The sequence below is a fragment of the Haemaphysalis longicornis genome, unplaced genomic scaffold, assembly GCF_048455015.1.
Source record: "Haemaphysalis longicornis isolate Haplotype H1 unplaced genomic scaffold, Haemaphysalis longicornis Haplotype H1 scaffold_5, whole genome shotgun sequence".
NCBI classification, from domain to species: Eukaryota; Metazoa; Arthropoda; class Arachnida; order Ixodida; family Ixodidae; genus Haemaphysalis; species Haemaphysalis longicornis.
In genome coordinates, this window is record NW_027526385.1 from 170696248 (window position 1) to 170721536 (window position 25289).

At 47.5% G+C, this 25289-nt stretch overlaps 1 protein-coding gene across 2 annotated transcripts in view; it reads right to left on the reverse strand.

Annotated features, from left to right (window-relative positions):
- Positions 1–25289, reverse strand: part of Tbc1d8-9 (TBC1 domain family member 8/9) — a 90348-nt gene that overhangs the window by 5289 nt on the left and 59770 nt on the right. For both annotated transcript variants that reach the window (XM_077671303.1, XM_077671301.1), the window contains exons 23-28: positions 24261–24399; positions 15015–15251; positions 13063–13281; positions 9129–9199; positions 4142–4232; positions 673–779 (exon numbers count right to left, since the gene is read on the reverse strand). In XM_077671303.1, coding sequence (XP_077527429.1) covers positions 673–779; positions 4142–4232; positions 9129–9199; positions 13063–13281; positions 15015–15251; positions 24261–24399 — 864 coding nt within the window. The remainder of the gene's footprint in view (positions 1–672; positions 780–4141; positions 4233–9128; positions 9200–13062; positions 13282–15014; positions 15252–24260; positions 24400–25289) is intronic.

Here is a 25289-nt window from a genome sequence, read left to right on the forward strand (position 1 = left end):
GATCGATAAGTGAAAACATGGTACCCCGCTTATAATAGACATCTCGTATAAGAGACAGAAACTGCTCCCCGGTATGTGTCTCTTATGAAGGGGTTCAACTGCACTGAACTGTGCCTAAACACAGTTGGATGAAGTGGGTGTGTACTATATAAATATTCAAGGTACCCTCATTAAGAATGCCATATCGCGCATCCTTGATCGAGAGGCAAACTTTATCGGTGGGCGTTCCAGTTAAAATTAACACAAAGTGATCTTAGGCAATCAATGCAAGCAAAAAGGTGACTCCCATTAAAAATGGAATAAGAAAATGACATGAGGCAGGCAGAATACCAGATGAAACAATTATAAATAAACAGGGAGCAACAGCCAAAACCACTGCAGTCCCCGTGAAGGAGGTAAGCAATGGTCAGTTCGACTTAAATTTTAGCATCCTGGTGAGGATTGAAAACCGCTTTCTTTTCAGACATTCGCAAAAAACTTCAAAAATACAAAGTCTGAAATCATTTGAATTCAATTCCAATAGTCCCATGTTCCTACTTTCAACACTGGGGCATAGGCAAAACTACTAACGCGTAAAATAAAAAAATAAAAAAAACTTGCAAAAGAAGCAAGCTTTAACGAATGGGCATTTGTTACGCCCTCCCTCTTAACTGACCTCAACCATGAGCTCACCTGGTTCTGTGCCTCGCCGTCTCCCGAAGAACGCTCGCAGCTGGTCTCCTCTTCTGTCTTTGGCTTGGCCTCGTGATTCAGCTCTCCCATTTGCAACAGTTCAGTTCCTGTTTTTTTTTTTTTTCACACAGAGAAAAAAGAACCGGCATCAACAAATGCACACCATTCAAAAACCAGCTATGCCCCTTCCTCGCACCCTTTCACAGGAATACATGAGGACATTACCACTTACATGCTGCATTGCCGAAACAGTGAGAACCTGATCCGAGCGCTAAGCCTAACTGCCGTTAAAGGGACCACAAAGACAACACTCGTCTCTTTTTCATTCGAAAGAACTTGCCCTTGGTGAACGCCCTCAATAGCATCCCAGCCTCGAACAACGTTGTTTGTCACCAAAAAACAACAATAATAATTGACAAACTTTAAAGTTTCTTCCTACACGACGTAAGTACTAGTGACGTCGTGTGGGAAATAGCAAAAACAGATTAATCAGAGCACAAATCCCACCCTAGCATCAAATGTTGTAATTCAATACAACCAGAGGCATCAACACAGTTGCATGGTGATGGTTACCGGCAGTTGATTTTTTTAGTGACCTTTAATCGCATAAACTCGTCACACCACTTCTTCGTCCGATTTCCTCACCATGTAGTTTAGGTCCGAAGTGAGAGTTAAAATTCCCACAATTGGTACTCCAAGGTGGCAATCTCTAAATGACCCAAAAACTAACACAGCATTTTGCGTCTGCAGCCCCTTCGCAAGTAAGATTCTCACCTGCCTCTCTCGTTCAGAAAGACAGTTAAATCATTAGGCTTCTTCTGTCGTTCGATCCTGTCCCGTTTTTGAATGATGCCCATTTAATCACCCTCCCTAACGGCCGCACTGGACATTTGCAAGCTGTCCCAAGTCAAAATGGCGTGCAACCCTGTGGTACACCTGAAAGACCGGCCAAATCTACAGGCTGCGCAAATCAACGATTCCAAGAGAATGTTTAAAAGTTACCATTACCTACAAACCCATCTGGCTGAAGCAGGTACCTTGCTGAGTAGATACCCTGGATGAAATTCACTCGCACAGTTCAGGTCAGTTCACTGAGCAACTATAGGCCTTATGTGAAGTCTGCTACCCTTTCGCGGCCACTGCAAGTGCGGCCACCAAGCACTTTCTGGTTCGAGGATTGAACCAGGAAAAAAATAAATAAATAAAGCTGTTCCACCCAATGCGAAAGCTGTCGGACGTGTCAGATTCGCCATAATGGGCTGTAACACCGTTATCCACTCACTGCTACCACCCAAAGCATTTCAAATTTCCCGCCTCCGCAGTGCTCGCGCGCCTCCTGCCTGAAACTGCGCCAGCGGGAGTTCTGTTCTTTCTGTACTTGCTGTTCCTCCCGCACGTGCCGGCGTTGCACTGCCACTTTTTTTCACTTACTGTCATAAAAACCAATCCAACGAGCGTTTCTAACTAAACGAACGCCGACGCTAGTGGTTAATTACTTATATTTTGCCTCAAATGTACCTGCAGTTTTCTTTGCGCTAAATAGCGGGGAGATGCATGACACGCACCAGCGGTTCACGAGTTTCGAACGCTTACTATATAAAACACTTGGCTTGCAAAGCCTCTGGGTTACGCCATGACGACAGCCATTACGATGGAACGCCGCGGGGCTCTACCTGGGTCCAACAAGCGATCGACGACGACAAGGTGGGCCCCTAAAGTGCTCTGCACTTAAAAGCGGCTAACTCCGGAGAGTGCTGGGTGGTCTGGCGTGCACTGAGGATTCAGGATGCCTGCATACGGTTGCGTGCCATGCTGCACACAAAGTGAGAACAAGGACCCTCAAAGGCAAAAGAAAAGAACTCCAAAATTCAGACAAAGTACTGTTTATTGTGTCATCCCAGGTGCTGCAGCGACAGTGGACGTCGCTACTTTCTCTTGTATGTGCATTCCGCGCGCTGCCAATCATATCTGTTTTACCTTGGTTCATGCCGCCACAACAAGAAGAAATTATATCCATGTGAGAACTGTCTACTCGTCTCAAATCTGCCAGTTACTTCGCGATTACACAGTGGCGATTGCGGGCTACTAGAAGCAGTGATTGCCCCGAATGAGATTGAGGCTCTAAGACAATTCAACACGAATACTAAATGAAACAGCTACATACGCGAGTCTAATAATATTGGTAAGTTATCATTCATTTTTGCTCACTTGGTGTTTCAAATTATTACAACTGCAAGGTTGAGTTGGCACACACGCTTCGTGAGCTCAAGACAAACTTGGCTGCTGCAATTCATGGCCCAATGTTCTTTGCGTGCTTTGTCCAAAAATCAGTTCTTTACGTGCCAACAAAGAAGACAATTTCTAAACACGCTCTGTTCACACCAAATGCGCGTGCGTTTTGAGCTCAAGCAGCCACGTGAATACCCAACCATTGCTTGATGTGCGTTTCTTCTCGCCACGAATGACAGTTATCTGGTGCAATTAGAGATTAAAAGCACAGAGAACGCACCGAGTGCAAAAAAAGAAAAAAGTATAGAACACAAAAAAAAGGTGCCCGGCCCTGAGGCATGCGGTGGTGTAGTGTAGTTCTTGGCCCAGCCGTTGCAATCAACATGCACCGTTGGACTCAGCCAATAAATCCCCTCGTTCGTTCTGGCCCTTTGGAGCCTGTCAATCAACTCTGGGATTCTCTTGCCTACTGTAGATAGCTGGCTCGGTTTTCAGCGCTGTACCTACAACTTGTATGTCCATGCTGGCATGTTAGGCCATAGTCCGACCCCTTCTAACTCCACAATGCAGGTAAGTTTGGATGCTTTAGTTCGGCGATTAGTGCAATAGATGACTTCTGAATAACGTTTTCAGTGCGGGGTTGAGAAGGTGGCCCAAAATGGAAAAAACAGGGAAGGGGGTGGCCGTTTCTCTGACCATGTTGCTCTGTGTGGTGACCACCGTCATACTCTGTTTCATTTAATGACACATTTCTCTTCATAAGCTTCAATAAATGAACCTATCATATCGTATTTGCGATTAGTGAAACCCAGCACACATTTTCAGTGAGGAAAGCAGGTTAAAGAGGCTATACAGTTTGTTTTCTTTCAAAACGTCAGCCGTATGTGAACGGGAGCACCACAGACAAGTCCACACACTATTCACCAGTCATTATGTGCGGTCAAACAGCACCAGGTGGGCACGAAAAAACGCACGTGTAGCACACGCACCAGCGACCAGCACTACCCTTTAACAGGGCGCACAAAGGAGGGTTCGCTTCGGCTCCGACAGAGGGCAGAACTTCTGCGCAAGGCCTCTTGCGAGCACTGTAACGACTACACTGAAGAAGCTCTACGTGCTTTCAAGACTTGCCTTCAGCTCCAGACCACCTCCTTGCCACCGATACTCGAAGCTAAGCGAGATGCCACTGAATAAACCCCGCGCGTGTGTGCTGTGCTAGAGAGAGAAAGAGGGGGAGTACCTGTGCAGGCGAGGGCGTGGTAGAAGTCCTGCTCCTGCGGGTGGCCCACAAACAGGTTGTACACACTCTGCCACATTTGCACAAACTGCTCCTGCACAAGGAGAAAGAGGGGGAGGGGGGGGGGGGGGGGGGGAGGGGGGCATTAATTAGGTCAGCGCGGAGCCCTGTAGGCAGGGACGATTGGTGGATACAGTAAAAAGTCGTTACAAGAGACACTGTTAGAAGAGGCACTCGGTTATAAGAGACATTTAAAGGAAGACAGTTTGGTTGGTTTTCCTATGTTTGCGAGATTGGCAACATTGCATACAGGAGACCTTGGTTACAAGAGACACGTTTTTTGGCTCCCTTGAGTGTCTCTTCTAATAAGGTTTTACTGTATCTACGCTTCACCACCAGAGGTGAGCCCCGCGAGTCATTATGGGCAATTCACAGTTACAGCCAATTCCAAACGACGGAAAAAATCATGATGATGGTGGTTGATGTTTAGCGGCGCAAGGCCAACAAGGGCAAACAGCGCCAAAGCACAAGTCATTTAGTGAGTGATGTAATCGTAAATACTTACACCAGTGAGTAGAAGTACTAAGAGTGACACGAAACAAAAGGCAATGGGGTTGGCTGGTGTATAGGGCCAGCACGACTATGCATGATAAGGCAAGAGCTGCAAAAATTTTATTCCTTATAAAAAACTTAAAAACACGTTGGACAGAAAACATTGCTTCATCAGCTAAAAAGTGCGATGGGTGCAGTAGAATGTGTCATCTGCATAATTCAGGGAAATGTTTGCGTCGTGCTGTGTCAAGTACCTTGCATGTGACTAGTATGCGGACTACGGAGAGGCCCTTCCCACACCTGCTACACATGGGTCGCGAAGACTCAGTGAGCAGGTAGGAGCACATTACATGCCTGTGGCCTATCCGAAGCCTAGCCAGGGCGACTTCAGTGTGTCTGTTGTGCGAGTCAGTTGTGTAGCGTCCCAAGTGGGGTTCTATTACGTGCAGTTTGTTGTCTGTCTGTTGACTCCACTGTGATTGTTGTGTGCTACGAAGCTGTTTTTTCTGACTGCGTCTTTAGACAGACTGCCTTTAGAATGACAGACCAAATCACACTTTTTCGTTTGCAGCCTGTGCATGACGTGAGAGCACGCCACAAGTATCGGGGCGCTGCTGCCAGACTGCACCGCACCACAACCTTCACGGTCCAACAATTTGCAGAGGCTTTTTCTTGCTCCAGTTTTGGCGACGGACTGCGATGTCGAGCAGAGTGACCCGTCGACGCCCACGTTGCATGGGCAGGGCCTGGTCACACAGCAGTGTGCCTACTGTGGCAATTTGGAAGCACTCAAAGGAGCCTGTCACCATTGACGAGGTAGACTTAGGCTTACCATAGCAACACATGCTTAAGGGGGGGGGACACTGCTCTTAAAACAGCTTCCTTTAATTGGTGAGTAAACTCTGCGAAACTTGTCAGTCTTGCTGCTTTTCCCCCACTGATTTCAAATATGCCATCATTTTTTGAGTCAGGCAATTAGTTCCCAGAATAATCAGAGATAATTAGCAATTTTTGGAGGAACAGTAGACAAAACAGTGTTGGCCGTAAAACTGTAATCTTTACATTTTCGATACTTTGAACCCTGGTGAGTGCAATAAGGGCATCGGTACTTTTGATGCACCACTTGGAACTAATTTTGCAGCATATTAAACTGTGGTGGCACCAGTGGCAAGAAATCATTTCGAATGCTCATTTCAACCACCAAAGTTTAATGAGCTGTAAAATGAGTTCTAAGCGATGCATTATTAAACCGATTCTCTTATTGTATTCACCACAATTTATAGTATTGGAAAATATAAGGATTGCAGTTTTATGGTTAACGCTGTTTTGTTTATTGTTCCTCCAAAAATGGCTAATTATCTCTAATTATCTTGGTAACTAATTGACTGACTCAAAAAATCATGGCATATTTGAAATCAGTTGGGAAAAAGCAGCAAGACAGACAAGTTTCACGCAGTTTACTTGAAAACCAAAAGAAATTGTTTTAAGAACTGTCCCCCCTTAATACTCTTTTATACTAGTAGCGTGTACGGGTCTTTCTGATACGATGCTGGGGGTCGCTGACAACACATTGTTTAAATCATGTGCAACTTCGTTTAATTTCAGCAAGAGCCCTGTTATGCCAGGCAATGACGGCGTCTATTTACAGCCTGCTTTGCCACGTTACCCCTCATAGTGTCGCCCCTTAATGCATACGATGTCAGGGGCTGCTTGAGCGTGCCCGGCATGCATGTGGGCAGGTTCTCGCAGACTAAAACCATAGTTTAATACGAGGGGGAAATTGCTCACTGTATGGGAGCCACCACAGCACCCAGAAACGTTCCACACATACTTGGCTTGGCTAGCCACATGGCTTCTTTTCCCTCTTGAAGCCCAATTAACAACAGAGGGACAACATTTTCTCTTTCTTGTTTTGTCTCGAATGAAGCTCTTAAATAATCCCTGACAAACGAGTACTATTTCTGGAGCTCTACTAACCTAGTATTTGAACAACTTCAAATAGTATTTCACAATACAGTAGAATCTCGATGATACGATTCTGGGTGATACGAATTTCGGGATGATACGAATTTCTGAAAAGTCCCGGCAAAATTGCATTGTTTGCAATGGGAAAAATTTCGGCTGTTACGAATGGACCTGCGCGGCCCGGCGGATGATACGAACGAGCCGGCGAGGCGCCCGACTGCCGAACAAGCAAGTGACGGCTCTCTCTCCCCATTTGTCACTCTTCTTTCTCCAGAAACGGCCGGGCTGTTGTTTTCTGCTCGCGAAAACGCTCCCCGCACGCCCCATGCGCGCCGCGAAACCTCTCGCACGCTGCGCGCGCCGCGGCCGGCGGCGGCAACATGGCGGCGGCTTCGGCCGCGAAGTGGCACGGCCGCTTGAGCGACTGCTTCTAGCCGCTCTTTAAAATGCCGCTCAAGGCAGACACGAAGTTTCTTGTGCAGTAAAGGAGCTAATAACGTTGGCGAAAACGATACTATAAAACACCATCCGCGCCGCTAGTGAAAGCGCCCATAAAATATCTGCCGGAGTGCTAAGCCTAAACTTCTCGGGCGGAGCCAGCGGCCGGGCTGTCTCGAGCGTTTCGCAAGTCGTCAGCGTCTTTTTCTGACCGAGGTAGCAGATACCGCGGGCGCGAAATCGTCAATGCGGCCGTGAAAATACAGCGCGCGCAAAGCCGAGGCGTGCGAATCGCGTGCAAAAACGCACCATGCGGTTCACGCCTGACTGTTGCGGCGTGTAGCGAGCTTGGACACCAGAGTGAGGAGACAAGCGCGAAGCTAGGCGAAGCGTTACGCGCTCCAGAAAGGATTGCTTTGTGACGTGGGGGTTTAAAAAAAGCAGAAAAAATCACGGATTTGTTCACGCGAAAGTAAGAAAAGAAATAAACGAAAACTTTTTTCAGCGCTCAATTTTTTGGTCTGTGTTGGTTCATACGAATTTCGGATGATACGAATATTTTTCGCGGTCCCGCGAGATTCGTATCATCGAGATTCTACTGTAATACTGTTCTTTTGGAGCTACAGCCAACATTTCAGCTTGTTGATAAGCCATGCCAAGCAATGAGCAAACGTTTCTACCCAGTGCATGATGGCGCGCTCGCTCAAGTGCAGGTCACCCAGACATTAGGACCAGATTTCCTTTCAGTTAATACAGTAAAATTTCAATGACACGATTCTGAGTAACACGAATTTCGGGATGATACGAATTTCTGATAAGTCTTGGCGAAATGTCATTGCTTGCAATGGGCAAAATTTCAGTCGTCACGCTCATTCCAGTGCCCCACACATCGAGCATCATTTTCTAACCGAGGTAGAAGCTGCCGCGGGCACAAAATCGTCAACACGGGCGTAAAAAGATCGCACGCACTTTGCAGACGTGCATGAATTGCGTGCAAAAACGCACCATGCGGTTCACATCTCGCCTGTTGTGGCGTGTAGCGAGCTTAGGCACCGCAAGTGAGGAGGTGAGTGCAAGTTTTACACACTCCAGAAAGGACCGCTCGGCGACATGGAGGTAAAAAAAGTAGGAAAAAGTAGAAAAACATCCCGGATTTCTTTCCGTGAAAGTAAGACAAGAAATAAACAAAAACTTTTTTTTAGAGCGCAGTTTTTTGGTCTGTGCCGGTTCATACAAATTTCGTGTGATACGAATATTTTTCGCGGTCCCGTGAGATTCGCATCATCAAGACTCCAAGTAAATGTATGACACCATGTACGACTCTTAAAGTACGACACTCTATGGCTAAAATGTTTCACGCAATTTTGTGTGTGTCAACCTGTTATTATGGTCAAATTGAACCTTTGGTTAGTTTTCATTTTCATGCTGAGCTTGCAAGCTCAGCCAATCAGCCCATTCGTGGTCTGCCAATCCAGCCCACAGTGCAGATGCACTTAGCGTTCAGCCAGACCAGACCAAACCTCGATCACTCATCATGTGACTGACCGGCCTGCAAACAGGGTCCCCCGTGTGGACCGGCCTTTACCAACACAAGAGAACACTGGCAAATCCGCTGGCGAAATTGCAAGCAAAAGAATTGTCCCCAGCCTCTGCCAAAATTTTCTAGGACATGTAAGAAGTTTTTGCCCACGATGATTTCCAAGCAAAAGCTGAATGTTTAAGCGTAAATGAATGACTTTGAACAGTATAAGAAGGCAAGATACTTTCGCCGCCTTTCTGGGATCAGTCATTTCAGTCCCTCTCCAGAAGTAAGCTGGTATTTTGAACACATTGTGGCCTAATAATGTTTGGCACGTCCCCAATAGTACTATGTACTAGATCAGAGAGATGAGATGAAGTGACAACCGCAAATGTGATAAGTACGATAAAAATGTACTAGATCATATGCAATGTCGCAGCGCATGGAAATAAAAAGAGCCAAACAGGCCCACTCTGTGCTTCAGTTTGTTGCAATAAACCGTCGAGCTTACCGTACCTGATTCATATCTGGAAGGGCCATGTCTGGCAGCTTGCCAGGCGTCCGACACAGGTCTCCGCTGCTGCCATCTAGGGAGGGGGAGGGCAGAGAGGGGCAAAACGATGAGGAGAAAAAAATGGTACAACGTTCGCACATCTTTTCTCTTCTTTCTCCTCCTTCTATCCAGCTCCACTGCTCCCCACAGTGGAGAACCCCTCATTTCCCACTGGCCCTACCTGTTATCCCATCCCTCCGCACTAGAAACAACCGACTCACACAAGAAAATTTAGGGCAGGTCATGGCTCGAAGAGCCTAAGCCTAAGCAGCTGGAAACAAAGTGAACAACTATTACCGCAGAAACATTTTTCGTGCGACTTCTAGCCTCCGCTCTGATGCACAAAAATAAAAAAATGTTCATACTCCCTACTGGACGTAAAGCCAGAAATATTTTTCTGGGGGGTGTTAACACCGCCGCTAAAAAACAAACAAAAAAAAAATACATCCTGCGACCCAACGAAATTTCGGTTATTTTTCGGCTTGAATAAACAGACTCTTCATTTGTGTTTTTATGTGTAACAGTCTAGCCCACTTATAACAACATCCAAGTGCCAAGGAAATCCCACTGTTATAAGCGGGTTGCGAAATGAAAAGACGAGAAACAGAGCTCAAGAGAGCTTATTCGCATGCAAGCAAGGTTGTACTACCACTTATTAGCAGAAAAGAAGCCATAGTCCCTCAGCTATGTTTGCTGCGCGAAGCTGGAGCCCATCTTTTTAAGAGCTCGTATCTGGGCAAAGGGTCCTGGGCAGAATTAAAGACATTGGGGGACTGTATCATGCATTCTTAGATAATTAAGGGCAGCCTACAAGAAGAAGAAAGTGTATGACAGCTGCATCTTACCGGTACTCACCTACGGGGCAGAAACTTGGAGGCTCACTAAGAGGGCTCAACTTAAACTGAGGACGACTCAGCGAGAAATGATAGGTGTATGTTACGGGACAAGGAGAGAGCCGAGTGGGTCGGGAAACAAACGCGTGTTAAGGACATATTAGTAGAAATTAAGAAGAAATGGACGCGGGCAGGGCATGTAATGCGAAGGCAAGATAACCGCTGGTCATTAAGGGTAACAGAGTGGATCCCCAGAGAAGGCAAGCGTTGGAGGGGGCGGCAGAAAGTTAGATGGGCAGATGAGATCAAGAAGTTTGCGGGGATAAATTGGTCGCAGTTAGCACAGGACCGCGGTAATTGGAGATTAATTGAAGAGGCCTGTGCCCTGCAGTGGGTGTAGATAGGATGGTGATGGTGATGATGATGATGATTATGCATTGGTGCTCCCGCAAAGGCACTGCCTGAGTCGGCTGCGCAACTTGGCGCAACCACGTCGTCAGAGTCATCATTGTCAGCGCTGTCTGCAGCCCATTTCTGCGCAAGAATCACCTGGCAGTTGGACGGCCTCAAAACATCGGCCCTGACGTCCCTTCCGCAGAAAAATGGCGGCAGTTGAAGAAAGCAGCACACACGTGACACTTCAGCCGAATGTGTGCGCAGTGCGGGTGAGTGAGCGGGCCCGAGGACGAGGCCAAAGCGGCGGTGCCGAGAGGGGGGTTCGGAAGAAAAACTGCTCCCCTCCTCCTCTCGCTTCCTCGTAAGCGGCGCAGTCAACACGCTTTCTGAGGGGCTGACGGGATGCGGGGCACATCACGGTGCTTGCCGTCAGCGCGCTCAGTGCAGAGGGCCGGCAGCTCCTAGCATTTTTGGTGTACATTGTAACTGGATTCAATCGTTATATCCGATATCACGGCACCGGAGCATTGTAATAAGCGGTTTATTTCACCACAGAACGCATACAAACGTTGATGGTGCCACACCTGTTCACCGTTATATCCCGTGTATCAATTCAATGTGTAAATAGCATAGGTGAAAAAAACGGCAAAAGGAAGAGGGAGGGAGGGATGCGACGCTCGGAAAATTTCGAGGGGGAGGTGGGGTGTCCTCACACCGAAACACCCCCCTCCCTGGCCCCTGGCCCCCCCTCCTGAGTAGTGGGCAAAAGAAGTTACAAGTCTCTTGGAATGTAGGAAAGGGGCACCAAAGCAGCTCTGCCGCTTCCCTCCCCCACCACCACCCCTCACTTCCCATAAGAGCGACGGTCCCTTTGTACTCGGTTGAAAAAATTGCAGAAGGTCCCAAGTGGAACTAATGAATGCTTAAACCGCTCTGGTATACACCAAGCCCCTTTAAAGGGGGAGACTGCTCTTAGAACAACTTCCTTTAATTTTTAAGTAAACTCTGTGAAACTTGCCAGTCTTGCTGCTTTTCCCGCACTGATTTAAAATATGGCATTATTTTTTTAGTTGGTCCATTAGTTTCCGACATAATGAGAGATAGTTAGCCATTTTTGGTCAAACAATAGACAAAACAGTGTTGGCCATAAAACTGTAATCCTTAAATTTTCCAATACTGTGAACCCTGGTGAATGCGCTATAAAAAGGAGTTTTTTGATGCATCGCTTGGAAGTAATTTTACAGCTCATTAAACTTTGGTGTTTGAAATGGGCATTCGAAATGGTTCCTGGCCACTGGTGCCACCATGGTTTAATGAGCTGTAAAATTGGTTCGAAGCGATGCATCAAAACACCGCTTTTTATAGTGCATTCGCCGGGGTTCACAGTATTGGAAAATGTAAGGATTACAGTTTTATGGCCGACACTGTTTTGTCTATTGTTTGACCAAAAATGGCTATCTATCTCTGATAAAAATGCTAATTATCTCTCACTATCTTGGGAACTAATTGACTGACTCAAAAAATAATGGCATATTTGAAAAAAGGGGAGAAAAACAGCAAGAGCGCCAAGTTTCCCGGTGTTTACTTAAAAATTATAGGAAGTTGTTTTTCAGAGCAGTGTCCTCCGTTAAAGTCAGCTTCTCCGCTACACACCCATCCATTGGTGGAAAGACAACGAAGCGACTCCCTCTATATTACAGTTAAACCTGGATGTAACGAACCTCCATGTAACGAATTCCTGGATTTAACAAATTTTTTCCAATCCCCAACTCCATCTCCATAGAAGTCCATGTATTTGTGACCTCCACGTAACGAAGGTGTTGCGGTAATCGACCTGAATGTAACGAATTCGCGGCACTGATCATTTATGATTTTGAGCCGTAACACTACTAAAAATTTGTAAATACAACGCGCAAGTTCTATATAATAGGGGAAAAAATATGGGGCAAGATGGCGGGTAGAACGCATACGATTGCAGCAAGCAAGTGCGTGCCATCCATGCGAGCATCGATGTTTTGTGACGTCTGGTGGCGCTGCCGTGCCGAACGGGCGAGCGCACTCTGGTTAGGCTGGTCCGGTAGGTGTTCTGTTGTTAGGCGTAGCGCATTCTCAGCGCGGCGACGTCGTGGGTATCGTTGTGAGCGCTCGCTGTGAAAATGAGCTCCGTGCCGAGGAAGCGCAAGGTTTTGTCACGTCGGCTCGCAGGATGATGAGGAAGCATTGGAGGAGTTCGTTTCTCTGGACCGCCGCGTTGCGTCGTCTTTGACGCGAAAGACACAGGCGAAAATAACGCAGTTTTTTTGTGTTAAATAAACATTTGAGGTAAGTTGCGCTAAATCGGCATCTGCCGCATGTTTTTTTTGGTGTTCGTGATGATTTCCCTGGTGTTTACTTGAAAACTGCATGTAACGAAAACCTGGATGTAACGAAAATTTGCGAACTTTTTTCAATTTCGTTACATCCAGGTTTAACTGTAATCCCTTTAAGGATCAAGTTAAAAGCGGAGACACTTTTTTCAACAAGCACACCACATTCTTCAAGTTTCGGCAGGGGAAGTTCCCTGCTGATATGCCCCACCCCAGCATCCGTTCCTTCTCCATTTCCAACCGTGACCGCACACAATCGCACCCAGTTCCACCGCTGTATGCTAACCAAGGCACACACTCACGGCTGCTGCTGAGGGAGGTTGAGCCGAAGATGGAGTCGCACTCCCGGTTGCGCTTGAGCACAGTGTCCAGGAGATCCATGCGCTGCTGATGCCCCTGCTGCTGCTGCTGCTGTGAGCCAGTGTTGCCAGACGCCACAACCTGGTCGATCGAAGTGGCCTCATCCAGGGAGCTGAAGTACTCCTCCGCTTCCGTGGCTATCTCGGTGCTGTTCTCTGCCGCTGAAGAAAAACAAAACAAAAAAAAGAATAAGGGTGCGGAGGGTTATTTCGCTTTGGAGAGTAGGGAGTACGGTGAGAGGCAGTGGGTGTGCGCAAAGACATGCGAGCACTGACAAGAGCACACGCTCTTACCTCAATCTCTCCAAAGGCAAACACATCGTCGCGTCCCACTTCTCATGCCAGAAGACAGATCACATCGTGCGACAAGAATCGTTTGCAATCGTGCCTTTTTTTCAGCATTGCCATTAACGTGTTCGGGCCTCTTGTACCGTCCACCACGCAAAAAAGATATGGGGAATCACTTCTTAGAGAGAGATCAAGCTGTTCGGAGCACAAAGTCTCGCTCACTGAACGCATACAACTCTGAGTTTTGTCACAGAGCTCAAACTCCATTGTGTGAGTGTCGGGGCAAGGACACCAAAGACAAGACAGGTGCTTCGAATTTCGAATTTCAGGGGTTTTGTGCACCAAAGCTACACCTCGGCTACAACGCATGCTGTAGTGGAGGGCTCAGGATTAATTTGGATCACCTACCCGCCACGGTGGCTCAGTGGCTAAGGCGTTGCGCTGCTGTTCACGAGGACGCCGGTGTTCGATTCCCGGCCGCGGCAGCCGCGTTTCTGATGGAGGCGAAAAGCAAAAACGCCCGTGTGTACGGGAATTCGGCGCGCGTTAAAGATCCCCAGGTGGTCGAAATTAATACGGAGCCGTCCACCATGGCACACCTCATCGCCTGCATTGAGTCGGCACATTAATTCCTACAATCAATCAATAATTTGGACCACCACCTGGGCACCTTTATTGTGCGCCAAAATCTCACCCCACAGGTATTTTCGCTTCCCACACCATCAGAAAAGCACCCGCTGTGGCATAAAACATGTTTCTAGGGCCTTTCTTATTTGCAAGACGCCAGTGCACATCGCAGAAGTGAGCAACACCCCAAACTATACTTTTCAGTTTTTCTTCGTGGCGACAGCAAAGCAACCAGTTTCACCTGGAGAAAGACGATGCCAACAACACTCACTCGGACTATTCTTTTCAAGTGATAACCTCATTCACCTGACCAAGGCTAACCAGTGGCTAGAAAAAATAACACCATAATGTCGGACTCCCTGAAAAGGACTTACCATGCTCCTCTGTCTCACATATGTTGCAAACTCCATGCACTAGAAGCTTGCACAGTCACAGCTACAAATGCTCGTTGTCCAATTTATGACTTAGCAAGTTATTTATAATGCACTCTTAATGCGAAGACAAGCTACAAGTTTTGCAAAATGAAAAATTTTCAACTTAGTTTATATCTGTTTGGTTCTGTTTCTTTTTTTTGCATGTGGTATTTGCAAGGTTGGTAACGCACAACATTGGTTGAGATCAGTGTCAATAGCACCACTTCCAGCAGCGTTATGGCTGCATGAATGGTGACAACCTAGTTCAGGAGACCCTTCATTAGAGCTGTGCCAGAAATTCAAAGCTGATGGTGATGCCAGCTTTACACTTGCACCATCGTCACCAGCCTATCTAAATCTGCTGCAAAATGAAGGCCTCTCCTGCTATGCCGCAATCCATTCTTTGCCCTGAATTGTCTTAATATCTCCATGGTACTCCTCTCCTTCTAGACTGGTTCCTCGGTAGTAGCACTCGTGAATTGTGATAGCTCAGCTGCCGAATCCACACGGCCCTCTGCCACACCGCTGAACTCTTCCTAAAGTCCCAAGAACTGCTCGCACACCGACCTTGCCCTGAGGTGTCCTCTGCCTGCTCTCGCTGCGGGTCCTCTATGTCCCCCGGCTGGCACACCGCCAGGTGCGCGCCGTAGAGTAGCCGCAGCCGGTCGTCCATGTCGCCGCGCGAAGCCATAGCCAGAATGCGGCAGAAGTCGGCCAGGCTCACCCAGCCGTCGCAGTCCGTGTCTGCCAGCCGAAACAAGCGTATGCCCAGACGGCGTGGATGCTCACCGCGACCCCACGGCCCTGGGGCAATGCAAAGAGCGGAATCGAAAGCCGGGCGAGCTGTTGGTACATTCGGGGAATAAGCGCGAAAAAGACGAAGAACACCGTAGAAAAGGACCACACGTAGAAAAGCTTATTAAACTGTGGTGTTTGAAATGGGCATCCAAAATGGTTCCTTGCCACTGGTGCTACCAAAGTTTAATGAGCTGTAAAATTAGTTCCAAGGACTGCATAAAAAAAAAACGATTCTCTTACTGCACTCACCAGGGTTCATGGTATTGGAAAATGTAAAGATTACAGTTTTGTGACCAACACTGTTTTGTCTATTGTTCCTCCAAAAATGGCTCATTATCTCCGATTATCTTGGGAACTAATTGACCAAGTTTAAAAAATGATGGCATATTTGGATTCAGTGGGGCAAAGGCAGTAAGACTAACAAGTTTGATGATGATGGTTGGATGTTAATGGCGCAAGGCCAACTGGGGCAAAGAGCGCCAAAACAGTGGTTAAATATGAGAGGTGAAAACGTAGACACTGAAATCAGTAAGCAAGAACAAAAGTAAAATCAATAAAAGACAGTGAGGATGGCTGGTGTAAAGGGCCAGGTTGTGATGGTGCGTGGTATGAAATAAAGCTTTAAAAAACTACGCGTGATAGGAAATGAGATGTAAAAACTTGATGTCACTGAGAAACTTAAAAGTGCGCTGCACAGGAATCACGGGATCATCCGCTAGAAAGAGTGCTGGGTGTAGTGGAATGTGTTGTCTGTAGAGTTGAGGGAAGTGCTTGCGTCTTGTTGTCTGGAGTGCTTTGCATGTAATGAGGATGTGAAGTACGGATAGGCCCTCCCCACACCTGCTACACAGGGGTCTTGGAGATCCAGTGAGCAGACGGGAGTATGTCGCGTGTGTGTGGCCTATCCGTAATCGAGCTAGGGAAACTTCGATGAATCTGTTGTGTGAGTCGCTAGTGTATTGTCCTAAGTGTGGCTTTATTATGTGTAACTTGTTGTCTGTCTGTGTATTCCAGTCGGCTTGCCATGTTTTGCGAAGGTGTTGTCGGATGTGTGGCTTGAGGTCAGTGTAGGGTATTGTTGTTATGTCCATTGTGTTTGCAAGTGCAGCAGTGGCGGCCATTTCATCTGCGGTCTCATTCCCCGCGATTCCAGCATGGCCTGGAACCCAGCACAGGATCAGTTGAAAATTATTTGCATATATTGACATTATGAAATTAAAGACAAGATTGACAATGTGGTTTTTCCTGGGTCTGTGTGAAGACAATGCACGCACAATGCTCAAAGAGTCTGTGAAGATGACGGACTTAGGAATTTGTTTTTTAAGAATGTGCTGAACGATCAGTAAGATGCCATATGCTTCTGCAGAGAAGATGGTGGTGTGTACACTCATGGTTCTGCAAGCAATAAAGTTGGGACCATGAGCGGCGCACGACACTGTTGTTGAAGTTTTCGAGGCATCGCTATAGAATTCGGCACATTTATATTTATCCTGAAGCGACAAGAAATGCTGCACAATCGCAGCTCTCGGAACCCTGTTTTTATCTAGGTATTTTCATGAAAGAAACATCACAACAAACAGGCTGCAGTTGCCATGGTGGTATAACGTCAGAAAATGATGATGATGTACAGACATCTGAAAACCCAACGGAAATACCTGAAGCTTCCTCTCTCACCCTCAGAGAGTAGGGCAAAGGAACAGATGGACGATTTGAGAATAGCTGGGTTGTTGATGTATCGTTGAGGACAGGTTTAAAAGGATGGTTATTGAATGATGAGACCTTAAAAGCATATAATAAATCTATGTACATTCGTTGATGTTCCAGGCACCATTTGTTACTTTCAGCGTACAGACTCTGGGCCGGGCTAGTGCGGAACGCACCACACGCAAGGCGCAGGCCCAAATGGTGAACTGGGTCAAGCATTTTTAGTGCTGTTTTTGATGCCGACCCATACACAACACTACCGTAGTCTAGCCGAGACCCGACTAAGGCGGTAAAGACGCGAAGAAGGAGTTCTTTGTCTGCACCATACGACTGGTGGGAGAGGACTTTGAGAATGTTTAGTGTTTTCAGGCATTTATGTTTAAGTTGTTTGATGTGTGGTATGAACGTGAGTTTTTCATCAAATATGACACCTAAAAACTTGTGCTCCTTTTTTACAGGGATAGAAGCGCGATGAAGGGTGATCTCCGGTTCTGCCTTCATCCCGCGCTTGCGGGAGAACACAACACAAGTACTCTTTCCAGGGTTCAGTTTAAAACCGTTTGTGTCTGCCCAGCCAGCAAGTTGGTTCACCCCAAGCTGGACTTGGCGTTCACAAACTGAGAAGTTACAGGACTTAAAAGATATTTGAACGTCATCTACATATATAGAACAGGAAATGGTTGGTGGCAATGCCTTTCGAAGTGAGTTCATCTTAACAATAAACAGTGTGCAGCTCAAGACACCGCCTTGAGGGACGCCATTTTCCTGCACGTATACATTCGAAAGGGCACTGCCAACCCTCACTCGAAAGGTCCTTTCCGACATGTAGCTACTGAGCGTGTTCAGCATGTTGCCGGAAACACCAAACGACTTGAGGTCACACAAGATGCCGTACCGCCAGGCCGTGTCATAGGCCTTCTCCATTTCGAAGAAGACTGTTATACAATACTGCTTATGAATGAAGGCATCTTTTAGATATGTTTCCAATGCAACCAGTTGATCATTGGTGGATCTCCCAGCCCTGAAGCCAGCCTGGCAGCTGTCGAGAAGACCGTTGTACTCTAAGAAGTACATGAGTCTCCTATTGATCATCTTCTCGAACAGCTTACACAGGCAGCTTGTGAGGGCGATGGGACGATAACTTGTGGGAGAGGAAGGGTCCTTCCCTTCTTTCAGAAAGGCCACTACGATGGCCTCCCTCCATGACCCTGGGAGGTGCCCCGAAAGAAATATTTTGTTATAGAGGTGAAGGAGGGTTTCAAGTGTGTCTGTGTGCAAGTGTTGAATCATAGTGTATGTAATGTTGTCTGCGCCTGGAGCTGAACGTTTACAAGTACTAAGTGCGATCTTCAGCTCATGCAGTGAGAAAGGGGTGTTATAAGATGAGGTCGACTTATTACTGTCTCTCAATGACTTCTTCTCACAGGATGTTTTGTGTTTTATGAAAGTGTTGGTGTAGTGTGTTGAACTGGACACATGTTGGAAGTGTTGTGCGAGTGTGTTAGCCTGGTCTTCCAGTGTGTCCCCTGTTGTACTAACCAGGGGCAGGCTGTGTGTCTGTTGTCCTTTTAGTTTATGTATTCGTGTCCATACTTTTCGCGTGTCAGTGTACGAGTTGATGGAAGTGAGGAAGGTGCGCCAACTCTCCCTTTTCGCCTCACGGCGCACTCGCTTCCCAAAAGCCTTGGCCCGTTTAAACGAAATGAGATTATCTGATGTGGGGTACCGGCGAAGGACACCCCACGCCTTGTTCTGGGCCTCTCGCACCCGCCTGCAGTCCTCATTCCACCACGGCCTCCTCTGGTTGCGCGGGGCACCAGAGGCGTGGGGAATGGACTTTTCGGCGGCGTCGAGGATGTGCGCTGTGACGAGTTGGGCGGCTTCCTCCACGTGTAGGTGTTTTATGGATGTGTGGTGTAGTTGAGATGTTTGTGTGAATGTGCTCCAGTTTGCTTTTGATTCATTAAACCTTTTATGGGAAGATGGACTGCATGGGCCTTTACCTATATATGCTAGGGAAGTGGGGAAATGGTCACTACCATATGGGTCTGTGCCCACGCCCCAGTCAAGACATGGAAAGAGAATTGCAGAACCAATAGCAAAGTCGAGATGTGAGTATGTATTATGTCCTAAGTTATGGTATGTAGGCTGCTTTTTGTTGAAAAGGCATGCTCCTGAAGATGTAAGAAATTTCTCTATCAGGCGACCTCGGGCATCCGTTCTGGAGGAGCCCCAAAGAGAGTTGTGTGCATTAAGGTCGCCTGTTAGGATGTACGTTTCGGGCAGCTGGTCGACCAGCGCCTCGAAGTCAGAGCTGGAAAGTGCATAATCAGGACGAATGTAAATTGAGCATACCGTTACCAACCTATTAAAAATTATTGTGCGTATTGCTACAGCCTCAAGGACGGTGTTGAGAGTGATAGGATGGCATGCTAGGGATTTTCGGGCTATTATGGCTACACCGCCCGAAGAGTGTGTGCAGCCAACCCTATCCTTTCTGAATACCATGTACCTATTTAAAAGAAATTTGTGTGATTGGGATTCAAGTGCGTCTCCTGAAGACACATCACACTTGGCTGGTTTGAATGCAATATCTCATGGACATCATCAAGATTTTTAATGAGGCCTCTACAGTTCCATTGAGTAATATTTTCTCTTCCCATTATGGAGATTTAGAAGCTACTGAAGTCTGTATGTGTGTTCATGTGTCTTTCGGGGCTGTTACTCTAGGATTTGGCTTTTTGGGCCTTTCTGCTGCTGGCTTGGGCGTCGGAGGCCGCTCCTTGCGCTGCGTTGCAGGCAGGAACGGCCCGACATCCATCTCGTCGTCGGATGTCCGAGGGGTGCCCGACGGACCGGGCCCCCCGGACTTGGCCCCCCCTCGGGAGCCCTTCGTTTGAGCCGCCACCGCCGAGGGCGTCCGGGGCACCAGAGGTGGCACGGGCGGTGCGGTGACGGTGGGAGCCGGTGCGGGGCCCGTGGTGTCCATCACCTCGGTACCCTCCAACGGACTGGAGGACGGGGAGACAGAGGCGGGAGCGGCACCGGTCCCGACAGAAGTGGTTTGCACCACAACCGCTGCTGCCTCAGCAAGCGGCGTGGTGCCGGGTTGGGCTGCGTGAGGCAACCCAGGGGGGGGCGGGGGCGGGACCAGGTCAGACTCGCTGAACTGGGTCCCTGTGGACACCAGACGCCGCTCCGGCCCCCGGCGAGCCGCGTCGGCGTACCTCCCCAGAGGGAAAGAGGCGAACCTCTTCCGCGCCTCTGGGGAAGTGATGTTTTCCGTTACCTTGATGTTGATTATCTTTTTTTCTCTCTGGAACATTTCACACGTGCGGGAGTACACAGCATGAGGTCCATGACAGTTGCTGCACATTAATTGTTCAGCCTGGCAGTTATCTGTCTCATGATCTTGCGATGAACATTTCGCACACGTTGTTTTTCCACGACAGGAGGTGGTGCCATGCCCGAACCGTTGGCACTTGAAACAGCGCCGCGGGTTCGGGATGTACGGCCGGACAGAACAATGAATGAAACCTGCTTTGATGGATTCGGGGAGTGAGGAACGGTCAAATGTTAAGATTATATGCTTTGTCATGATTTGCTTATCATCTCGCCGCATGGTGATGCGCCTCACTGCCGTCACGCCCTCGCCTTTCAGACCTTCGAGCAGATCGGCTTCTGTCTCATTTATCAGATCTGGCTCAGAGATCACACCCTGAGAGCTATTGAGGCTACGGTGGGGTGTGACTCTGATGTCCAGATCTGCCATGCGATTCTGGGTAAGGAGGCTTGTGGCTTGCTGGTGATGGTTCACCTCGACCAGGACTTCGCCGGTTCTCAGTTTCTTGGCTTTGAAAGACTTGCCCAGGATGCCTTCAAGGAATTTGGTGATAAGGAACACCGACTGGGAGGAGATAGGATTCGACTTGTTAAGAGATTCAACAATCAAGAATCGCGGATAGTTATCTGGCTTTTGGTGTGCAAGTGTTAACAAGGGTGGAAATGTAGCTTCGGTGCGGCCCCTTTTCGGGGGCCGATCACGTTTGGAGGGGGGTTTGGAAAATGCCATGTGATACATTGGAAAGCAGGGAGACGGGGGTACTTTCTCCTTTGACCTTACCCTGGTAGTCAAAGAGGTCCCGGAGCTCCCTGCCTGGTAGACAGGCAGGGAGCCCATCGGCCGGAGCTTGACCAAGGCTCCGACGGCCACCGTTTACGGCTTCTACCCTTCACCTTTAAACACCTCGCCACGGTTGGACACGGCTTATGTTGGGAGCTCGGGGTCCGCGGTGTCGCTGCTCACCGTCACCATGAATACTCAAGGTGCCCCGTGCGGGGCAGCAGCAGAAATAAAGGAGCATCATTCCATCGAAATAGTGGTGCCGTGTGAAGTTTCACAGGGTTTACTTCAAAATTAAAAGGAGCTGTTTTAATTAAGAGCAGTGTACGTCCAAAATAGGCTGCCTTGATATGAACGTTATCAAGACTGACAAAAGCATCAAGAGTCCAGGAGGACTAGTACGCACCGTGAAGCACAGACGTGCCAGCAGCCAAGGCCTTGCAGCCGACAAAAGGAAAAGCTTGGCGCCATACCCTTCTGGGTACACAAAGGTGAAAGCCATGCCAGCCTTGGAATCACAGTTTCAAGTAATGACATGTCAATGTCACTTCCTTATCCTTAAATCAACTATACTAATTACTAAGTGGTACCCCATTTATGTGCGATAAGCTCAACATCTTCATGAGTTTACTTTTTTTCCAACCCAACAGCAATATTATTATTAGCTTTGGAAAATGACAACCTTCTGTAAGATCAGCCAGGGTGTTGGAATTTTAAAAAAAATACCCGTTCTGTTATGGTTCATTTCAAGGTTATATAATTTTGTTACAATAAAGTTCCAGTTAGACGAAATTACACACTGAACCAGTTCGGTTAATTTCCTCCAATTGGTCGAAAGGTCACTTGCCTTGAATTGGTTCACGAAGTGGTTCGGAAAGATAAGTACAATTAAGTGTGAAAATATCTCTAAATTTCTAGTTCAAAGGTAGCGTGACCAAGAAAATAAAAGTTTGGTTTATTCAAAAGGTGGCTTTGTCCTAACAGAATTGATGCCAGCCTTAATGGCAACCTTAGACAATTAGGCTAGATAATCAGGAAAATAAATGAAGTTGCCATTCATCAGCCATTATGACGCCACAGGGACATGTTGCCGCGAACCACGCATCGGGTTTGTTTATTTATGTTTTGTTTTTGCTGACCAGCTGCGCCGGGCTGTGTTATCTGTGTACCTGTGGGCCAAGTAAAGCGTGCGTTCCGTTGTTTATTTTTTATGCCGCACATGTTACGTGCGTTGATAGGGAGAGCACTTCGAACTAACGTCACCAGCCTAGAATAATCTCCGATCTACAGTGCCCTCGATGTAATTGGATGGTTCGAGAAACACTTGCACCAAGAGATAAATGCCCGCAGAGCAGACACTGCGGTATTCGATTCGCCGACACTCGCCTGTGCACGTCACTTTCTTGACTGCTGCTTCGCCGGCTGTGTATTCTTTGAGTTGTTCCAGGAGCACAAGCTCGCTCCAATAAACTTGTTTTTTCCTTCAAGACAACTGAGTTGTCTTTGGCTTTGTGACAATATTTATGCGATTGGGAACCACCGACCAAAGCAGCCGCTAAGAATCAGGACTGCGAAATTTAAGCTTGCAGTACGGAACTTTTACCCTTTTCCGGCCGTTCCGATCCGCAAATATTTCGGCAGTTTCTTGTGCCCCGAAGCAATACACAAACTGTGCAAGAAAAACTTGCAGGATATTTGTTTTTCCTCTTGCATTCTGCTAGCAACTTTTTTACCGATATTTGGGCAGCGCATGAAACCGCTCGAAGCATTCACCTGGCCACAGGCCAGGGATGTTACTGCAGGTTTTGCAGAAAAAGTTTCCGTCCTGCCTCCTCTTGTTTATTGTCTTTTTTTTTTCTATCGCTACAAACAGCACAGTCCTTGCTGCTTCGGCGTGGGACCTTGTAGAAAAAATGGCTCGTCCCAAATCGCCTTTCATCGCACTCTTGGTAAATTGGCGAAACAAAACATCACTTTTCGTGCCATGTGTAAAAGTAAAAGGTTAGGCACGATACATAATTATAAAATTTTGCTATTTTAACACTCACTTTGCGTTGATATACAATGCTTGTATAGTCACAGTGAGACCTGTGTATGGAAGCGCAAACTATGTGTTTCATATTGCCTGTACACAACCGACAGTGTGATTTTCATCCGCATGCAACCAGCAGCAACAACCGATTGCAATATTACTGTGCATCCCTTTCACTGAGTTCTGACCATGAACAGGTCGGACATTGATAGGTTTTGATCAAAAAGGTAAAAACCCATGGGCGGTCACAAAACTGATGGTTGATGATGGCACTGTGTTGTGTGCCTCTTCCATCGCCAGCATTTATGTGCACTTTTTCCATCAAGATAAATCATTACCAGCTAGCCAAACTTTCCGTTCCGATGGTATGTAAACAAGAAAAATCATGAAAACAGTTACTGTGCTCTTTTAGAAACAACAACTGGTCCAAACATCTTGCCGTTGACCGGTAACCGTTATTTATTTTTTTGCTTTAGTTCTGGTTCAGGTTGAGCTTGCTCAGAAAATAACGTTTCTGGTTCGGGTTCAGTTCCTTCAAAAATATCACCTCTGTTCTGGTTTTTGGTTCGGTTCGATTCCGGTTCGCCAAGCTCAGATCATCATCTGGTGTTTCTGTGACGGCAACAGACAGCTGGCCGTTTGTGTTCAACTCTATCGTGTCAGTGTTGACCAGCTTTATAAGTCAACACCACTACACAGAGTGACAGCATCAGCATGCACTCGTGCACAAATGCACACACCCAAGAACGAAGGAGAAATCGTAGCTACCTGCACAGATGCTTATTTTCACTGATCTTCCAGTTACATCATGCCATGATGAGGCCACACTTAATATCGTTGATTCGAAACCAGGTAGTGCAACGTAAGTGTGGCCTCCTCTCCTAGATTAATTACTTTATCATTATCATCATCATTGCTACTGGGACAAAGCCATCTATTGAATCGACCAAACTTGCGTACTCTTTGGCCACCGCGCCTTTCAACTAGCCAAATAAAACAACCAGTTTGTGTTTGCACCAGGACATCAAAGCCACAGAACCAGCACCACATGACGCGATGTGGATCACCTTCTTCAAGATGCAAGATGCATCGTGCCTCCCCCCCCCCCCCCCCCCCCCCCCCACCCCAGCCAAACAGCCTCCCTTCCAGCACCCACCCATGGCGCCCAGGAAGCCCAGGAACTGGTCCATGTCCAGGTGGAAGAACTGCTCCCCGTAGGGGGCGCCACTGTCCACGTTGGGCGGGGCCACCCCCGCCGGGCCCGTGCCCCAGCTGTGCTGGCTCAGCTGCTGCTCCTGCACAGGGCGGGAGAAGGGCAAGGGCAAGAATCAAACAACCGGCGGAAATCCCAATTAAGTTCCTGGAAATTTGGCTAGTCTGCCGTCCAAGGCCTTCATCGAGGTCCCTTTGGTGATGAAAGCCTCGGGCAGACTGCACACCGGTCGACTGCAGCGCCCTCTCAGCAGACGGTCCCTCTTAAATCTAAATTATTGTTTTTACAGCTTTTCCCGACATTATCACTTCTTCGCATCCTTTTTCGGGTATCAATAAATTTATTTAGGAATGTTTAAACTGTGAGCACTACTGTTAACATCTTTCGTGGTCTGCTGCGCATGGCACGCAGCCAATGCACGCGGCACACACGACCGCCGCGTGCAATCGACTGCAACTGCAGTTGCTCACCGAAAGACATTAGACACAAAGCGAAAGACATTACAAAAGACGAAAGACGAAAGACAAAGTGAAAGACACAAAGTGAAAGACATTAGACACAAAGGCGGCTATGATAAAAACTGTCACGTCGGGCTGAGGCTGAGTAAGCCATCGTTTGCATCACAAAGACACATCAACATCCCATTACAAACTTTGCAGCTAAGCCTGCTTGACATACGAGTCACGTATTTTCAACAGCAATAAAGTAGGTGCATGAATGTTCTATGTCATCTCCGGAATGCGGTTACTTTGTTGTGTACCGCCATGTGGCACGATGCAATTTCGCTCGCTATTTGTTTTGGGCAAGTACAGCGCCCCGTATTTGCATAAATTTCCGCTATGACAATAACAAAATATTGGTTATAACGAGCAAATTGCAGCGCCCCTTGAAGTCACTATAACAAGGTTTAACTGTACACCCAAATAAGAAAACAGTACACTAGAGAGTGGCTGACTTCCCCTAGAAGAGAAG